This window comes from Magallana gigas, chromosome 4 (assembly GCF_963853765.1).
Source record: "Magallana gigas chromosome 4, xbMagGiga1.1, whole genome shotgun sequence".
NCBI lineage: Eukaryota > Metazoa > Mollusca > Bivalvia > Ostreida > Ostreidae > Magallana > Magallana gigas.
Genome location: NC_088856.1, coordinates 28,172,646 through 28,190,494, shown reverse-complemented (window position 1 = coordinate 28,190,494; position 17,849 = coordinate 28,172,646). Strand labels below are relative to the sequence as shown.

At 35.7% G+C, this 17,849-nt stretch overlaps 2 protein-coding genes and 1 long non-coding RNA gene across 4 annotated transcripts; all 3 read left to right on the top strand.

Annotated features, from left to right (window-relative positions):
- The first annotated feature begins 637 nt into the window (after nucleotides 1-637).
- Nucleotides 638-4,422, top strand: LOC105317269 (uncharacterized). Its single transcript, XM_011413859.4, has 3 exons — nucleotides 638-1,122; nucleotides 2,083-2,266; nucleotides 3,320-4,422. The coding sequence occupies exons 1-3, from the start codon at nucleotides 949-951 to the stop codon at nucleotides 4,339-4,341; spliced, it is 1,380 nt and encodes a 459-aa protein (XP_011412161.3). The 5' UTR covers nucleotides 638-948; the 3' UTR covers nucleotides 4,342-4,422.
- A 2,535-nt stretch (nucleotides 4,423-6,957) lies between these two features.
- Nucleotides 6,958-17,243, top strand: LOC105317261 (angiopoietin-related protein 6). Of its 2 annotated transcripts, none has more exons than XM_066081863.1 (4): nucleotides 6,958-7,277; nucleotides 7,880-7,959; nucleotides 8,178-8,343; nucleotides 16,343-17,243. In XM_066081863.1, exons 1-4 carry the CDS (start codon nucleotides 7,172-7,174, stop codon nucleotides 16,720-16,722), a joined length of 732 nt encoding a protein of 243 aa, XP_065937935.1. In that variant the 5' UTR covers nucleotides 6,958-7,171; the 3' UTR covers nucleotides 16,723-17,243. The 2 variants fall into 2 exon arrangements, with proteins under 2 accessions (XP_065937935.1, XP_011412152.3); XM_011413850.4 differs by lacking the exon at nucleotides 16,343-17,243 and adding an exon at nucleotides 9,081-9,918 and having other exon boundaries at nucleotides 6,967-7,277.
- Nucleotides 13,957-15,182, top strand: LOC136274607 (uncharacterized). The gene is made up of 3 exons (XR_010713055.1): nucleotides 13,957-14,201; nucleotides 14,622-14,701; nucleotides 15,011-15,182. It is a non-coding gene; the product is annotated as an uncharacterized lncRNA (long non-coding RNA).
- Nucleotides 17,244-17,849: the final 606 nt, after the last annotated feature.

The window sequence follows — 17,849 nt, the reverse complement described above, 5'->3', positions numbered from 1 at the left end:
TTTCTCTGTAGTTTTATGGTTGTTGTCAGTTATGTGTCTTATACTGAAACCTGCAGTTAACGACTTTCACATCAGGAAAAGCTATCCCCCTTTCACAGTTGTTGGTCATACCAGAGACATAAATAACATGTTATGTATGTCTCTGGTCATACTTGGGTTATTCGGAGTAAACCATAGTGTATCCCCTGCACTAAGATTACCACCAACTTTTTGGTGCAATGTCTATCTAATAAAAAATTAATGTTTATTTTCACCGTAATTGTAATATTTCCCATGACAACATGATAAATTGCCCCCCCCCCCCTCCCCCTTCCTAAAAAATAAAAAGAGGCCGAAAAGCCGGATACCATGAAAAAATGGAAACACCGACATAGAGGTTTAATTTTCAACAATGGTGAAAGTCGTCTGAAACGCCAGTGATTTTCATCTTTTCCCATCTTTACACAGAAAAAAATCTTAGATAAATGGACATATTGTGAAGTCAAACTTGATAATTCATAGACTTCAATAATGGAAGAGTAAATTTTGTTCTGTATTTTTATGTGAGAAGTGTATATTTTACCCGGCTGCACTTGGGAGAAAATATAACATCATCCAACATGCAGTCTGATTAAAAGGCAAGTGATCTTACCAACAAATGTTGAAATAGAGGCCAAAACACAAACATTTACAAGCTTTGTTCTATATATTTGACAAAAAATCAGCTATGGTTTCTGTAATTGATTTGAAATATCAATGTACATGTTAAAAGACTTCATAACACGATCGCTGATATGACCAAACTGAATGGTGGAACTACTGGGAGAGATAAACCGATATTCTGCACTTTAATTCTGACAGTCTGGTATTTAGTATAGACCAACCGAGTGTCTTGGCTTGTTTTATAGTTATGATAGTTATGCACATGGCAATCTGGACAAATTGACTAGATTTTACTAAGGCTCAAAAATGGACAATTTTGACATGGACGAGTCGGATGCTTTCTTTAACTCTTGCCGCACGAGGGCGCTTCACGATTTTAATGACGTTTTGGAGCAATCGTTAGAGTTGTCCAAGGATGTTCTAGATGCGTTGGTTGAGAATCAGTTGATTTCTAACCATGTCAAGGATATGCTAAGTGGGGTAAGAATTTGATTCAGCACCGAGTCGAGTTCATGATTTAACAAAAATCTAAGTCTATAGATAAATTGTATGTAAATGTATTAAACTGCGCTACTTAACTACAATCAGTGACTCAAATCAGTGATAGGGGTGACTCAAATCAGTTTCGTGTACGGTAACATTCGATTTTAATTTTATTTTTAACATATTCAGATGTAAATATCATATCAATATTACTGTAATGGCGGGTAATTCTTGCGCAAAGGGTAAATGCATAGCAATTCGAATCTACGAAACCAATTTTGTTGAGGGTGGAGGGGTGTTTTGTTTGTTATTATTTTGTTTCATTTTGGGTTCTTAGATTATCTTTATCTCATCTTAAAAACAACAAAGTCGGAAACCCACGGCCAGTTTCAGTCTCGCATACGCATAATATGTCCATGAACCATCTTGCTAAATTTTTCTCGTTTTCATGAATTTTTATAATTTTTTTTAGTAACCCTTTTCTTAAGGAAATCTCATCAACCGTGCAACTGTTTACTATAAAAGGGAAACTTTAAAAAAAGACTGAATACCTCCATAACATATTTGATCTTTGTTTTTATGTCTCCAAAACCTGTAAAGGTGTTTTTAGGATAGGCAATGATACGTATTCATAATTGCAAAAAATAACAACATGTACTGATATAATGGGTTGGTAATCGTGTGCGAGTCTGCTCATGTGTTTTTACCAATGAAAAATACAGTGACCAACGAGTGCAGTTTATAAAAGTTCGCACACGCATATAGTTATATTAATTAAGAATCTTAGCTTGGCTAAACAGAGGGACACATATAAATATACGTGCCTGTTCTTTAAGTCAAATTATTTAGCATATAACTTCGAACTTCCACCGTAAAATATATAATTTCAATCAACCTATTATACGCAAAGTCGGCAGAACGTTTTTACAGTTTCCGTTTCATGTTTCATTTCCAAAGCCATCTCTGGACAACGAGGCCAAAGTTCAAGGCGTTTTGTTCAACATTAAGAAGAGTGTGACAGAGGACAAGTTTAACAGGTTCCTCAGCGTCATCGAGAACACAGGGCTGAGACACGTCGCGAAGGCAATATGGAGAAGTTACTCCGAGAGAGCCAACGTGTACGAGCCTAAACTGAAACATGGTATGTAACAGGAATATGTACATAAAACCATGGGTTACATAGGCATTTGACATTGTATTCAAATTTTTTTTCTTTGGTATGAAAAATCCTGACAAGCAAACAATAAAAACCAAAAAAAAAAAAAGGATGAAAACATCTAAAATACTTTTTGCACATTAGTGTACTGTTTATTATTGCGTTTCAACGATGGCATGCATGTTATGCGCGGATCTAAGGGGTCAGGACCCCCCCCCCCCAACTTTCTAAATTTACATTGAAAACCAAAATAGGCTTCGTACACCCTGGCAAACAAAAATTTTCTTCGGACCCCCTTGAAGTTTTTTTTGGATCCGCGTATGCATGTTGTGTACATTATATGTATGTAGGTGAAAACACGGACGCATGGCGTCGCGCGACTGAAACAAGAAAACCTGCACTCCTTTCCTAAATCAAATACAAAAAACTTACCTTTCACGAAAAGATTATTTACTCCAGTTTATATAAAGCTGTCTAGCTACCTTCTTCATAACTATTCGGTCTTTTTCTTTCGATTTATCACCGAAAACTGTATTGTAAACAAATTTTCCAGCAGACGAAAATAAGTCACATGATCAAGTGCTCATGACGTTTCCGGAAAAAGATAAGTTACAAGATCAACTAAAGAGAGCTTACACCCCCCCCCCCCCACACACACACACATACACACACAATTCCTTTACAATAATAAGTTGTGAAAATAAATACCTGCAGATCTTCTTACATTTAAAAAATCAAATTTACGCCTTTCTATAAAATTTATTGCATTTTCTGGGGTGGAGGTGGGGGGGGGGGGGGGGGGTCCTGGCGTTATACGTCATTAGTTCTACTTCATTTTAAGATACTTGTACGTTTTGGATTTAATATTTGATTAAGGAAAGCAAAATTTGATTCATAATCCTTGACATTTTACTATTTAAGAAATTATAGGTTCATAAAATCTTTTTATCATTAGTTGCTACCGTTATCGTTTAATAGATCTCGAAAGAAAGATGGCTTGTTTAAAAGTCATTAATTAATATTGTGTGTTTCTTACAGTGGGATGTCAAACAGAAATTCATATTCAAACAAAACTCCCGATAAGGGAGCGCCAGAAACTCTGTCGAATCTACGACAAACTCCAGAAGGGGCTTAAAAGAAAACCTCGACGAATTTACTTCGACGAACCTCGACCAGACGAGAATTCGATACGTATAGAAGATGTGGACCGGGAGATTGATAAACTCTTGGAACTGTTCCACGAGCAAATTCATTACATAGGGAAGTTTTGTGATAAGCTGGGCCTCGAAGGTAAAGAATTACCGACGATTGGACAAGAGATAGAAAAACTGGTGGAGAAATGTAAAGGACTCGAAAACAAAGTGAACAGCATGTCTGTAGATAAACTATTCAACGAGTATCTAAATAACGAGGGATCGAGCACAAGCGAGTCGTCATTCTCCAGTGCAATCCAACGACCGAGAATTTCAGGAAACTTTCGGACGAGTTCCCCGTTTATGACGTCAGATCTGCACAGACAACATGGTTCTCACGAACACGCACGACTGAAACGAAAAGACAGTACTAAGCCAGGGAAAAATCAGCTCGAGGTCAAACAAGAGGACGAAAACAACGATTATTTTCTATCTGTTCATCCGAATCTTTCGCCACGAACACCTCGAAAGAACGGGATCCGCGCCAATACGACAAAGACAAGCGTCATCATGCAGTCGCATTTCGATCTGTATGAACGTCTGCTTCTTCAGCCGACCGCAAAAGACAATGCCCCGACTTCGTCTCGTGTTATTTATACTTCTAACAATTTTGTTGCGAAAAATGTGGAACCGAATCGCATTCAAAATGTTGCGCATACACACGAAGTATTTGACAATGCAAAATCTAGGGTTCCTTCAAACTCTAAAAATCTGGCTACAAAAAAAGAATTGAATCGTATAACAATAAGCAAAGGATTGCATGCGCACGAAGAGAATGGGAAAGTTGAGTTTTCGAAAACTTCTAATTCAAAGGCGCGTAAGCAAATGACAAGAATGAATTTTCGCCGCTCATCACAACAATATTAATTAATTCAAATTTGCTGCATTGTAATGCTTTATTTTCTACTTTATGTTTCACATGACTGTAGCATTTTGTTAAATATTTCATTGAATTAAAATGCATTGCTTTTTATGGCTCTTTGTTTTATAGAGCAGTGGGGTTTTTAAATCACTTTAAACCTGTCAAGGTGTAATTGGCATAGATGCAAGGTTTATAAAGTCTGTATACAAGTACATGTATATTGATTTTATGAGATAAGATATTAATAAGATATCACGTAAGACAAAGAGACTGTCAAGCTATCTATATTTAGACTGCTTTGAGGGGCTTTAATCATCGGTGTGTTTTAATAATTGCATGTGTCTGACCTAGTCTACGAAAGAAAATAGAGCAAAGAAGGATATGTGTACAAATGTGTAGGATGGAGGTGCACAATGGTGAAAGGCACAACTATAAAAAACATATTGAATATACACCTGGAAATCATTGGTTTATAATTCAACTTTGCAAAAATCGAGTCAATTTTAACAAACATCAAGGTCATGCCATGTTGTAAATTTTGAATTTACGTAGTGGCAGTAGATACAAAATTTACAACATGACACTCATTATTTTTTTTTCATGTCTTAGGAAAACCCCTCTTCGCTAGCCAAGGGTTTTCGGCCCGCTCCGTTGCCAATAAATGGGGAGCGAAGTCCATGGATCGAAAACCCTTGGCTAGCGAAGATGAGGAAAACCTTATTTAGCTTTAATTATACAATGCGTAAGCGTTCATATTGTACATACTTCAGTACATGTATACAAAGAGGGTCCAAATCTAACAATAACTGAATATCATTTTGCTTTTATTGCGTTGAATTTTTAGGGTAGATCTTTTATTCATAATGCAATGTACACTGTATATATATGTATGTAGTTTCTAAGGACATGAAAGCGCTAGGCTCGCCATATGATTGCTAGCAACTACGTTAGTCTTTTTCGCTGGAATACGCATACTCGACTCCATAGTAAGGGATTCTGGGAATACTGTACTACTGTAGATAAACTGTACCCTTTGAATTTCGTTTAATCAGCTTCACATGAAGTTTTGTGTTTTATTGTAAAATGTCAAAAAGTAACAGTAGCTTAGGTGTTATAATGCAAATTTATTTTCAATATTATAATAAATTATAGCTAGCTTTATCTTAAAGTCCTTCAAGCTCGGAAAACAACTTCGGATATGTTTTCCGAGCTCGCCGGAAAGGCCCGAGAAGATACGATTGCTACAAAACAGTACCAATGGTTCTTAAAAATTTTCACATAGAAATTGAAATTACAGTAGATACATAATGATTAAGGCACAGTCAATGAGCTATGTCATTGCCGATGTGAAGCCCACTCTAGATTCACTATTCTAAATTGAGACCCCACTCCAGCACAGTTCCAGTACACCACTGTGCCTTCCTATTGTTAATCGATTCAGAAATTTAAACCCATGTTTTAGCTTTTGTGTTTTATGATGGCTACAGCGCTAGCTCACTAATCTTTTTAAAAGATAAGCTTGTAGATAATTAAGATACTCAAAGTTTCGTTCGACACTAAGACAGGTACAACAGTCTTCCGCAAATGTTCAAATGCGATAGGTTCAAATGCGATAGGAAAGGTTAAAAATTTTAATAACATCCTTGGGTATATCTCCCCTTCCCCCTTTTCCCCAAGATTGCACTTTTCCTGCTTTCAACATACAAGGAAATCCCATCCGTGTCTGACTTTAAAAACCTAATCGGGATGTATGTTCAAATTAACGGCAAATTATGTTATTTTAAAAAAGAATAAAGTTTGATTTCTATAAAAGAATTTCAGTACTTCGATTTTTTGGTCAAAATGTAACAAGATTAATTTTTAAACGGCCTGTATTTATTAACCTTTGTTGGAGAGAAAAAAAGATTTTTAGTTATTGTTTTATGAGTTAGTAGCAGTGCTTTACTCTAGGTAAGTTGCTTGTCATGCATTAATTCATTTTAAGGAAATATTACAAAGTATAGAGAAGAACTATCCTGTGTAAACTATTAAAATAGAGATAATGGGCCTACGAAAAGGTTTCTTCCTCAATGCAAATTTATGAATTAATCACGTTTAGAAAGTGACTTGAAAAAATGTATGTTTATACATGTACATTACAGTAAACACAATCTTTTCCTTATAGTAATTGTTTATTTTTTTCTTCATAAACTAACCGCCATGTGGTTCATACCAGGTTTTGATAATACATTCGACTAATGTCTGACCGCCATGAAGTACCTCAGCCAAGTTTTCGCTCGTCAGTGCCCTGTTCATGTTTTATCAGGTTGTAACGCCCCCTCCCTCTCCCCTTATTCTGTAAACAGTTGAGATTATTTAAACCGCTTACCTTGATATTTTTTTCTCTATTTAAAAGAAAACTTTGAAAAAAAAACTTTCTTATCTATAAAAACGAATCAAAGATATACTTTACAAATCTTTGCCAAAAATAACCTCTTCCATACATTATTGTATTGGGCCTCTATCACTTTTTCCTATTTTAAGGGTGAAAATACCTTGTCAAAAATACGACCATGCGCAAGACTGAAAAACACAAAAATCACGTGTCTGATATTGCCTTAATCCAGTTATTACAAAATGTCACATGTTTTTCAAAGTGGTAGAAATAGATGACACTACAAAAATAAATACCATCCTCATTCTTCGATAAGAGCTAAGTGGTTCATCAGAAGTGTGGTGAAATCGCATAGGGCTATTTCAACACAGTGATTTACAGAATCGTTCTTTACATTATTTCAGCTGCGTCGAAATTGTCTTTATAAGAATCACAGGATTGAAAGGCCACAGAGTTTGACCATGCAGATGCATCGATTTGTTTTGCTGAGTGCGATAATTCTCCTTCAGTGTTGTTGGGGAGTTTTTTCTATAAGCCTTGTAAAGGAGTCATCGTTTAAGTTTAAAGGTTTGTGCTTTAATATTGTAATACATGTATATAAATATTATAATCATACATATGCTGTAAACTTGTATCGTAAGACATGTTTACGTATTTATAGAATTGTTAAAACCCCTAGAATGCTTGAAAATGTTCAGAATAAAGAGATAATATTTTATAACGATTATCAGTCTTTGTCATGTAGAAATAATTTACTTCCTTTTAAAGCTTGCCGACTTGCAAACAAGGTCACCTTACATTGTGCAGCGTGTTAACGGTGTACATGTGAGGTATAATTTAGTGGCGGATTTAAGCGGGGTGGCCAATGAAGGGGTATTAATCACCAATATTTGTTGGCCACAACCATGCATATAGAACAAACATTTTATTTATTGATTAATTTTTTAAAAAATACATTTATTTTGCTTTAAGAGACTCGGTATAGTTATAACGGCTCTCCGAAGCAAAATAAATTGATACACACATGATTTTATTTTATTAACAATTAAAATGATATCTACGAATGTCCTCATGCAAGCATACCCATTTACCTATAGTTATACCTCAAGGTACATGCATGCAAGTTTATATTTCTTTCATTTTTGATTTTGTTTCTAATTCATATTAAGACTGTGGACATGTGCGATCAAAAGGATTCATGAAAAATGGAACATACACGTTATGGATGAACGACACCACACCTTTCAAGGTGAGACCATAAATGAAAATCTATTTAAAATTCACAATAATGCACCATACGTAATGTATAGTTAATTTTTATGCAATCATTGGAAAGCTGGAATCGAGTCCCACATACAAATAAAAATCAAATTACTAGTGTGTAAAGTTTTTGTTGTGAAAAAAAATCCGAAAATTAAAGACCAAATAAAAGACCAATTAAAAGCTTTTTCACGAACTTTTTTGTAGGTCCATTGTGAACATGGAGCCAGTACCTCCTATACAATGATTCTTCGCCGACAAGACGGATCTCTCAGCTTTTACCAACCCTTTCAATACTATCAGATCGGGTTCGGTCATCCACAGTATGAATACTGGGCGGGACTGAATGCAATTTATTACTTGACCTACACTGGTAAGTCTAATGAGAGCGGTGAAAGTTGTTTTACATTTATAAGAACGATGTACATGTACGTAAGACTAGTGTTATTAGAGCGATGCAAGTCTAATATATTTAAAAGCGTAGTTAGTTTTTGCGAGTTGTGCAAGTTTGATTAGAGCCATGCAAGTGATGTAGGTGAAAGGAGAGAAATGGAAATTAAATAATTCAATAAAATCAAAGTTCCGTGTACATGAGAGTGGCACATGACTAATGGGAGCGGTTTTTCTAAGACTTCATCACTACAATTCGAATAATCATTCCTTGTTCTTTAACATTAAAAAATACTGAGAATTAGTGCGCATGGTACGGGACATCTGTCACGATATTAAAGTACATTGTAATTCAAATACTTTCACCGGTTTTGAATTTTCCAATTTGACAAAATTTATCATGTAAATAGCTTTCCAAACTATTGGAAAGATAAAAATAGTAAAACCCACAGCGGGATTCGAACTCATGACCTACAGATTCAGAATAAACCCTCTAACGCACTACTCTACGCTGTTAGGAGATAATATTGGGAAAGAAGCTACTTATATAATTACACTTTATCTTATTGTTTATTTCGATAAACAAAACGTCACAACATAGAAGTGCCCCATACCACCTTTAACGAAATGACATTATAAAGGGGAAGGACATTGCTGAAAACCTTTCACAATGTGTTAAATATAAATGAAATTTATGGCCCCCCTTTTTTTCTCTCCAAGGCAACACTGTCCTGACAATCAACATGCAGGATTGGCATGGGAACAACCGGAACGTGCGCTACAGCCATTTCTCTGTCTCTCCCGCGCCTTACTTCCAGTTGAACATTTTCGGGTTCCAGGGGGATGTTCCGGATGATTTGTCTCATAACAACAGGGCGAATTTCGCTACCTACGACAGGCCTGACCCTAACCAGTGCGCAGCCCACCAGAAAGGCGGTTGGTGGTACAACTACTGCACCTTCGCCCTGCCCACCGGGCAGTACTATCACGGGGGACCCTACACCCCCACTGGCGGGTACTACGATGGCATATATTGGAAGGACTGGCTAGGATATGGATATTCTCTCAAATTCTTATCCATGACCCTTTCAAATGCCTAGAACAAAAACACTCACTATGTAGTATACAGATTTTTGTTAAATACTAAAGGATAGAATGTTTGAACATGATAAATGTATGAATGCCGCGAGTCCATGAAATCTGTAATACTAAAATAATACAGTGGACTTTATGTTTCTTTATTTAAAGTTTTGTCATTACTTCTGCTTTAGAACAATAAATTGGTAATGTAGATATACATGTATTTTATAACTCCTATTGGCAAAAGAGATGTATATATTTGTTCTCTTCATTTACTCCATCAACATGTAGAAATAGTACTTAACTTGGTTTGCTCATTGTTCATTTGTTGTACATTTGAAATATGTTAAATATTATCCATTTTATGTCTCAATTTTGTCACCGTTGATAAAATAAAAGTTTTCTTGTATAAATACTACATGACTATATTCAACAATTGTTTATTGTGAAAATGAATAAATTGCCTATTCAACTTTTACTGAATAAAGTTGGGATTACATGTACTATAAACTGAAAACTTTGTAATAATTTATTTTTTAAGTTATTCATATCACAACATGCAGAATTTTGTTATGTAATTCAGTTAGATGATTGCTCGGTTTTTTAGGCTTTTTTGTTTTGCTTTTTTTTTTTTTTTTTTTTTTTGGGGGGGGGGTGTTATGTTTCTTAACAATCAAATTCGACCCCATACCCTAGAGAATGGAAACCCTGTTCCAATACAAAGTTCTATAAAATTGTGAATTTAACTACACGCCCGTTCAAATTTCAATGAATTGTAAATAAAATGACTGTACGTGTTAAAAATGATAATCAAACTCTAATAGATGTACGATGCGGAAAAAGTGGAATCTAAGCAATTTTATGTACTCTTCCAACCCTTTTCTCTTCAAATAAAGCAAACTTTGCAACACTTGTTTCCGTGTGGGGCTAATCGGAGAATGATACAATTTTAGGATTTGAAGCGAACCCTGTAGTTGTTTAAAACGTTTCCAATATCCAAAGTCAACAATTGTTTTGAAGTTACAATAACACCAAAACGTTTTTATCAAGAGAGGACAGATACAAAAGGTGCGTTGTTGAAACTCAAGTCCAATGTCTGATGAAATTACACACTTTGTGTTTTCCGGTTGCCTTTTTAATCTGTTGCTGCGAATGTTCATGCACATGTAAGTAAAGTGGCGTGAACCCATGCACTCAATGGTCAATATAGAACCATTTTAACAAGTGTTTATACTTTATGTAGTTGTGTCCAACAAAAATATGACGCAGGTTTGTCTATTTCATTGCTGGTCACTCAGTCATGGCTCTTTGAAATCAAGATTTGTCTGCCTATTACGCTAAGACCACGCATTTTGTGCATATTTCACTGTCCTATAAAAGATAGCTACATCCTACTGAAAGTCCAAGGTCTTGTTAAAATGGTTCTAAAAATCAATTAATCCGCAATGTAGACCAGGTGGGACGTTGGACGCTTACTTGTCATTCCATTGAAAAAATACATGTAGTAGGTAACTATCCAAATTATTCAGAATATTTACTTAAAATGACAATGAAAATTTTACAGCTCAATTTTACAACAGGCTTTTTGAAAATAATGATACGATTAGGATACTGACACATGTACAATGTACATGTATCAAATACATTTGCTAGCAAGGGTATTTAAGTAATATGTGTTTTTCCAAGGGGGGGGGGGGTAGGATATTCTTCCTTGAATGAAATTAACTGTTCCAAGTGCAATACATTATACACTTGTTGACTGGGGTCGAGGACAACAGCCGGTCCGACAGATCAACTGTTGCCCGAGACACAGTCAACAACTGTTTTGTTATACCCCTTCCAATCAATAACACGTTTTTGCGGAATGTGACGTCACCGGTCAACAGTCTTTTTTAACAGTCAATTTTAACAGTTCCAATCCAACAGTTCCAGTCCAACAGTCAAAATGCTGGACTTTTTTTGCATAGAGTTATATAGTAACTGTTTTACAGGGGTATAACAATGACGCGTGTTTAACTGTTCCTAGCGTAATAAATTGACGCGTGTGTGTAATTTTTCCTAGCGCAATACAGTGACGCGTCTGTTACTGTTCCTAGCACAATGCACTAACGCATCTATTACTGTTCCTAGTGTAATTCATTGACGCTTCTTTTTCTGTTCCACGTGCAATACATTATCGCGTCTGTTACTGTTCCTCGTGTAATACAATGACGCGTCTGTTACTTTTCCTAGCGTAATACAGTGACACATCTGTTAATGTTTCCTGCACAATGCACTGACACGTCTATTACTGTTCCGGCAGTAATAATACCGGCGCCTCTCTAACTGTTCCTAGTGCAATACATTGACGACTCTGTAAACGTTCTTAGTGCAATACACTGACGCGTCTGTTACTTTCCTAGTGCAATACACTGACGCGTCTGTCACTAGTCATAGTGCAATACATTGACGCCTCTGTAACTCGTCACAGTGCAATACGTGAACGCGTCTGTTACCGTTCCTACTGCAATACACTGGTGCCTCTGTACTCTTTCCTTATTGCAATATACTGACGCGTCTGTAACTGTTCCTAGTGCAATACATTAATGCGTCTGTGCCTGTTCCTAGCGCAATACATTGACGCCTATGTTACTGTTCCTAGTGCAAAACATTGCTGCATCTGTAACCGTTCCTAGTGCAATACACTGATGCGTCTCTTACTACTTCCAGTGCAATACATTAATGCGTCTTTAACTGTTTCTTGCGTAAAACACTGACACGTTTGTTCCTAGCGCAATACACTGACGCGTCTGTTACTGTTCCTAGCGTTATACACTGACGTGTCTGTCACTAGTCCTTGTGCAATACTAGTATACCGGCACCTCTCTAACTGTTCCTAGTGGAATACATTGACGACTCTGTAAACGTTCCTAGTGCAATTCACTGACGCGTCTGTTACTGTTCCTAGCGCAATACATCAACGCTTCTTTAACCGTTCTTAGTGCAATACACTGATGCGTCTGTTACTGTTCCTAGTGCAGAACGCGTCTGTTAGTGTTCCTAGTGCAATACATTGTCGACTCTGTAAACATTCCTAGTGAAATACACTGACACGTCTGTTACTTTCCTTCTGCAATACATCGACGCCTCTGTTTCTGTTCCTAGTGCAATACATTGGCGCTCTGTAATTGTCCTAGTGCAATACACTGACGCATTTGTAACCATTCCTAGTGCAATACATTAACGCGTCTGTTACTGTTCATAGCGCAATACACTGATACCACTTTTACTGTTCCTAGTACAATACACTGACGCGTCTGTTAGTGTTCCTACCATAATCAATGACGCCTCTATAACCTTCCTAGCGCAATACATTAACGCGGCTGTTACGCTTTTAATTTGTACAGAAAATTACATAAACTTAAATTAATGAAGAAATGAACTCAATATCTACCCAAGTTATTCTCGTATAACCTTGGTTGGAGCAATGTACGATTTTTTATAATCCGCTTCACGGTTTATTAAGCGTAACTGCCCCAACCCTGGTTACACGAGTATAACTTGGGAAGATATTCTTTTCTTCTTTCCTTAAATATTGTAAATACTACGGTATATATAAACAGGGTCCAAATCTAACAAAAATACAATATCGTTTTGCTTTTATTGTGTTGAAATTTTAGGGTAGATCTTAAATTCATAATGCGGCTCGGTTATATTAACATTTCTTGGGGGAAAAAATAAAGTTACTGTTATGTCAGTTAGTGTCAGTGTTTCACACTGGGTAAGTTGCTTGTCGTGCATTTTCTCATTTTAAGGAAATATTACAAAGTATGGAGAGGAACTATCCTGTGTAAACTATTAAAATAGAGATAGTGGGTCTACTAAAAGGTTTCTTCCTCATTGAAAATTTATGAATTGAAATAATCAAGTTTAGTAAATGACTTTAAAAAATGTATGTTTATACATGTACAATACAGTAAACACAATCGTTTCCTTATAGTAACTGGTTTTTTTTTCTTCAAAAACTAACCGCCATGTGTTTCATACCACGTTTTGAAAATACATTTGACTATATAATGTCTGACCGCCATGAAGTACCTTCATCCAAGTTTTCGCTCGTCAGTGCAGTGTTCACGTTTTATCAGGTTGTAACGCCCCCCTCCCTCTCTCTTTATTAAATTCTCTGTAAACAATTGATATTACATAAACCGCTTACCTTGATATTTTTTCCTATTTAAAGGATAACTTTGAAATAAACTTTCTTATCTATATAAATGAATCAAAGATATATTTTACAAATCTTTGCAAAAAATGACCTCTTTCATACATGTACATGTACTTTATTGTGATAGGCCTAGATCACTTTTTCGCATTTAATCTGGGGGCAAAACCTTAACTGTCAAAAATATGATCATGCACAAGACTGAAAAACACAAAAATCACGTGTCTGATGTTGCCTGAATCCAGTTACTACAAAAGGTCACATGTTTTTCAAAGTGGGAGAAATAGAAAATATAAATATAATCCTCATTCTATGATAAAAGCTCAGAGGTATGGTGAAATCGCATAGGGCTATATCAATACAGTGATTAACAGAATCATTCTTTACATTAACTTAGCTGCTTCGAGATTTTCTTCATCAGAATCACAGGATTGAAAGGCCGCAGAGTTTGACCATGCAGATGCATCGATTTGTTTTGCTGAGTGCGATAATTCTCCTTCAATCTTGTTGGAGAGTTTTTTCTACAAGTCTGGTAAAGGAGTCATCGTTTAAGTTTAAAGGTGTGTGCTTTTATATTGTAATACTAGCATATATACACGTGTATATATACTGTAAATTTTACTGCAATTTTAGTGGCGGATTTGAGCGAGGTGGGCAATGAATGGGTATTAATCACGAATATTTTGTGACCCAAAGTCCGATAGAACAAATATTTTATTAATTGATAAAAAAAAAATGAAATTCGGTTACTTTTCTTCAGAGCGACTCAGTAACGGCTCTCCTTAGCAAAATAAATGATGCCCCTGATATTTTTATTAATTAATTAACAAACGGACAACTACATGTAAATGATATTCACGAATGTCTGCATGAAAGCATATAATATACAGAACCCATTTACCTATAGTTATATCTCAAGTAATATATATGCATGCAAGTATTTCTTTCATTACTTATTTTCTTTGCTAATTCATATAAAGACTGTGGACATGTGCGATCGAAAGGATTCATGTAAAATGGAACATACACGTTATGGTTGAACGACACTACCCCTTTCAAGGTGAGACCATGCATGTATATGAATATATCTGTTTAGAAATTATAATAATTAATGCGCCATATGTAGTTAGTTTTTCATGCAATCTTTGGAAAATTGTGAGTCCCTCATGCAAATACTAGTAACAATCGAACGAGTTTTCGACGACGACGATGATGATGATCGATATGCAAACGTGCATGTATGTTGTATGTTGAAGTTTCAATGAGCAGACCCAAGGAACGTTTTCTCTATAAAATTACTAGTGTTTTTGCTGTGGAAAAAAAGACTAAATAAAAGACTGAAGCTTTTTCAAGGACTCTTTCTTTGTAGGTCCATTGTGAACATGGGACCAGTACCTCCTACACAACGATTCTCCGCCGACAAAACGGATCTCTCAGCTTCTATCGACCATTTCTAGAATATCTCGGAGGATTCGGTCATCCACAGTATGAATACTGGGCGGGACTGAATGCAATTTATCACCTGACCTACATTGGTAAGTCTAATGAGAGCGGTGAAAGTTGTTTTACATTTATAAGAACAAGGCACATGTACGTAAGTGCAATAAGAGCGATGCAAGTCTAATACATGTAAAGCGTAGTTAGCTTAATGTTAGTTGTGCAAGTTTAAAGGTAAACATGTACATGTGGCGTAATTTTAGTGAATAACAATAATAAGATCTGATTAATTGCTTCCTTTCTTAACTTAAAAATACGACTTTCTAAAAAATTACGCTTTATACGTCAATTGCATAACAAAGGTACAAGAAATAAAAAAAAAATTGTTAATTTTTTTACCGGCATGGAAAAAAATACGAAAGATTTGAATAACCCCGCCTTAAATGGGTCACGTGACATCCATCTCCTTCCGTGTCTTTACTTTATAACTTATAAGCCATTAGTGGAATTTTCAATAAAGAATAAATAAACACTCTCATTACATTCATCCCTGACGGAGAGGGGTATTTACTCCGTTTACCGTGTCGATATGATGCTAAAACCGTGCTTCATCTTTATTACCGTTATAACAATTTACATATATCGTTCTACATTAATGAATATCGGAATAAATATGCTTCAAGTATTATATCTGATATAATAACTTTCTAATTTAAGTCATGAAAGACGTTATTCTACATGTAATTTGTAATTAAACTGTTCTTCCATTGTGTTTTAAGTGCGCTGTGACGTCATAAATGGTGGATCACATTAATATTCATCAGACGTGTAGGAAAGTTTAGAGACAGATAACTAAAGACAGAACATGTTTTTATGAGTCTAGAGTTTTAGAAACGTCTAATTATAGGAAGTATGATGTATATTTTTACTCAAACTCATGTCAAAAATTTTACTCCAAATGCGCCACATATACCTTTAATAAGAGTGATGGAAATAATGGAGGTGAGAGGAGAAAAAATGGAAAAATAAAATAATTTAATAAAATATATGAACATGAGAGTGGTACATGACAAACGAGAGCGGTTTTTCTGGGCTTTTATCACGTGCATCTCAATTAACCATATTTCCTTGTTCTTTAATCTTAAAAAATACTGTGAGTTAGTACGCATCCTCAAGCAAAATAAAATTATAAAGGGGAAGGGCACTGCTGAAAACCTTTCACACTGTGTTAATGAAATTTATGTCTCCCCTTTTTATTTCCAAGGTAACACTATCCTAACAATCAACATGCAGGATTGGCATGGGAACAACCGGAACGTGCGCTACAGCCATTTCTCTGTCTCTCCCGCGCCTTACTTCCAGTTGAACATATACGGGTTCCAGGGGGATGTTCCGGATGATTTGTCTCATAACAACGGGGCGTATTTCGCTACCTACGACAGGCCTGACCCTAACCAGTGCGCAGCCCACCAGAAAGGCGGTTGGTGGTACAACTACTGCACCTTCGCCCTGCCCACCGGGCAGTACTATCACGGGGGACCCTACACCCCCACAGGCGGATACTACGATGGCATATATTGGAAGGACTGGCTAGGATATGGATATTCTCTCAAATTCTTATCCATGACCCTTTCAAATGCCTAGAACAAAAACAATCACAATGTAGTATACAGATTGTCGTTAGTAATAGTAAAAGGTAGAATGTTTGAACATGATGAAAGTATGAGTCCGTGATATCTGTAATACAAGAATAATACAATGGACTTTGTGTTTCTTTTTTTTTTATTTTGTCATTACTTCTATTTTAGAACACTAAATTGGTAATGTAGATATATTTTATTACTCACTTATTGGCAAAAGAGATGTATATATTCGTTCTCTTCATCTACTCCATCAACATGTAGAAATGGTTTGCTCATTGTTGTACATTTGATATATGTCAAACATTATTCATTTGTGTCTCAATTTTGTCACCGTTGATAAAATAAAAGTGTTCTTGTATAAATACTACATGACTATTATATTCAACAACTGTTTATTGTGAAAAATGAATGAATTTGCCCTTTTAACTTGTACTGAATAAAGTTTGGATTACATGTACTATAAACTGAAAGCTTTGTAATAATTATTTTTCCATTAAATTTATTAATATCACAACATGCAGACTATTGTTGTGTAATTCCTTTAGATGAGTTGCTCGGTTTTTGGGTCTATTTTGTTTGTTTTGTTTTGCCTTTTTTTTTTGGGGGGGGGGGGGGGGGGTTTCACAACAATCAAAACCGACCCCATACCCTAGAGAATGGAAACCCTGTTCCGATAGAAAGTTCTATAAAATTGTTAATTTAATTACACGCCCGTTCAAATGTCAATGAATGTTATCATTGTAATTAAAAATGACTGTACGTGTTAAAAATTATAATCGAACTCAAATATACGATGCGGAAAAAGTGGAATTCAAACAATTTTATGTGCTTGAGGCTTCAAAGTTTGCCTCACCTTGTTTTCTATTAAAATAAAGAGAATTTTTCAACACTAGTTTCCGTGTGGGGCTAATCGCAGAATGATAATTTTTTTGGTTTTGAAGTGAAGCCTAAACTAGTTGGAAACGTTATCAATGTTCAAAGTCAACAATTGTTTTGAAGTTACAATAACACTTAAACGTTTTTATCAAGAGCAGGCAGATGCAAAAGGTGCGTTATTGAAACTCCACCTAGTCCAATGTCGGATAAAAATAAACACACTGTGTGTTTTCCGGTTGCGTTTTTAATCTG

Bases quoted from the DNA above. Each gene is read 5' to 3' on its own strand.
- LOC105317261 (XM_066081863.1), top strand. From the start codon at position 7,172: ATGCAGATGCATCGATTTGTTTTGCTGAGTGCGATAATTCTCCTTCAG. The intron at 7,278-7,879 runs GTTTGTGCTTTA...ATTCATATTAAG, and splicing joins GTCATCGTTTAAGTTTAAAG to ACTGTGGACATGTGCGATCA. The intron at 7,960-8,177 runs GTGAGACCATAA...ACTTTTTTGTAG, and splicing joins ACGACACCACACCTTTCAAG to GTCCATTGTGAACATGGAGC.
- LOC105317269 (XM_011413859.4), top strand. From the start codon at position 949: ATGGACAATTTTGACATGGACGAGTCGGATGCTTTCTTTAACTCTTGC. The intron at 1,123-2,082 runs GTAAGAATTTGA...TCATTTCCAAAG, and splicing joins TCAAGGATATGCTAAGTGGG to CCATCTCTGGACAACGAGGC. The intron at 2,267-3,319 runs GTATGTAACAGG...TGTTTCTTACAG, and splicing joins CGAGCCTAAACTGAAACATG to TGGGATGTCAAACAGAAATT.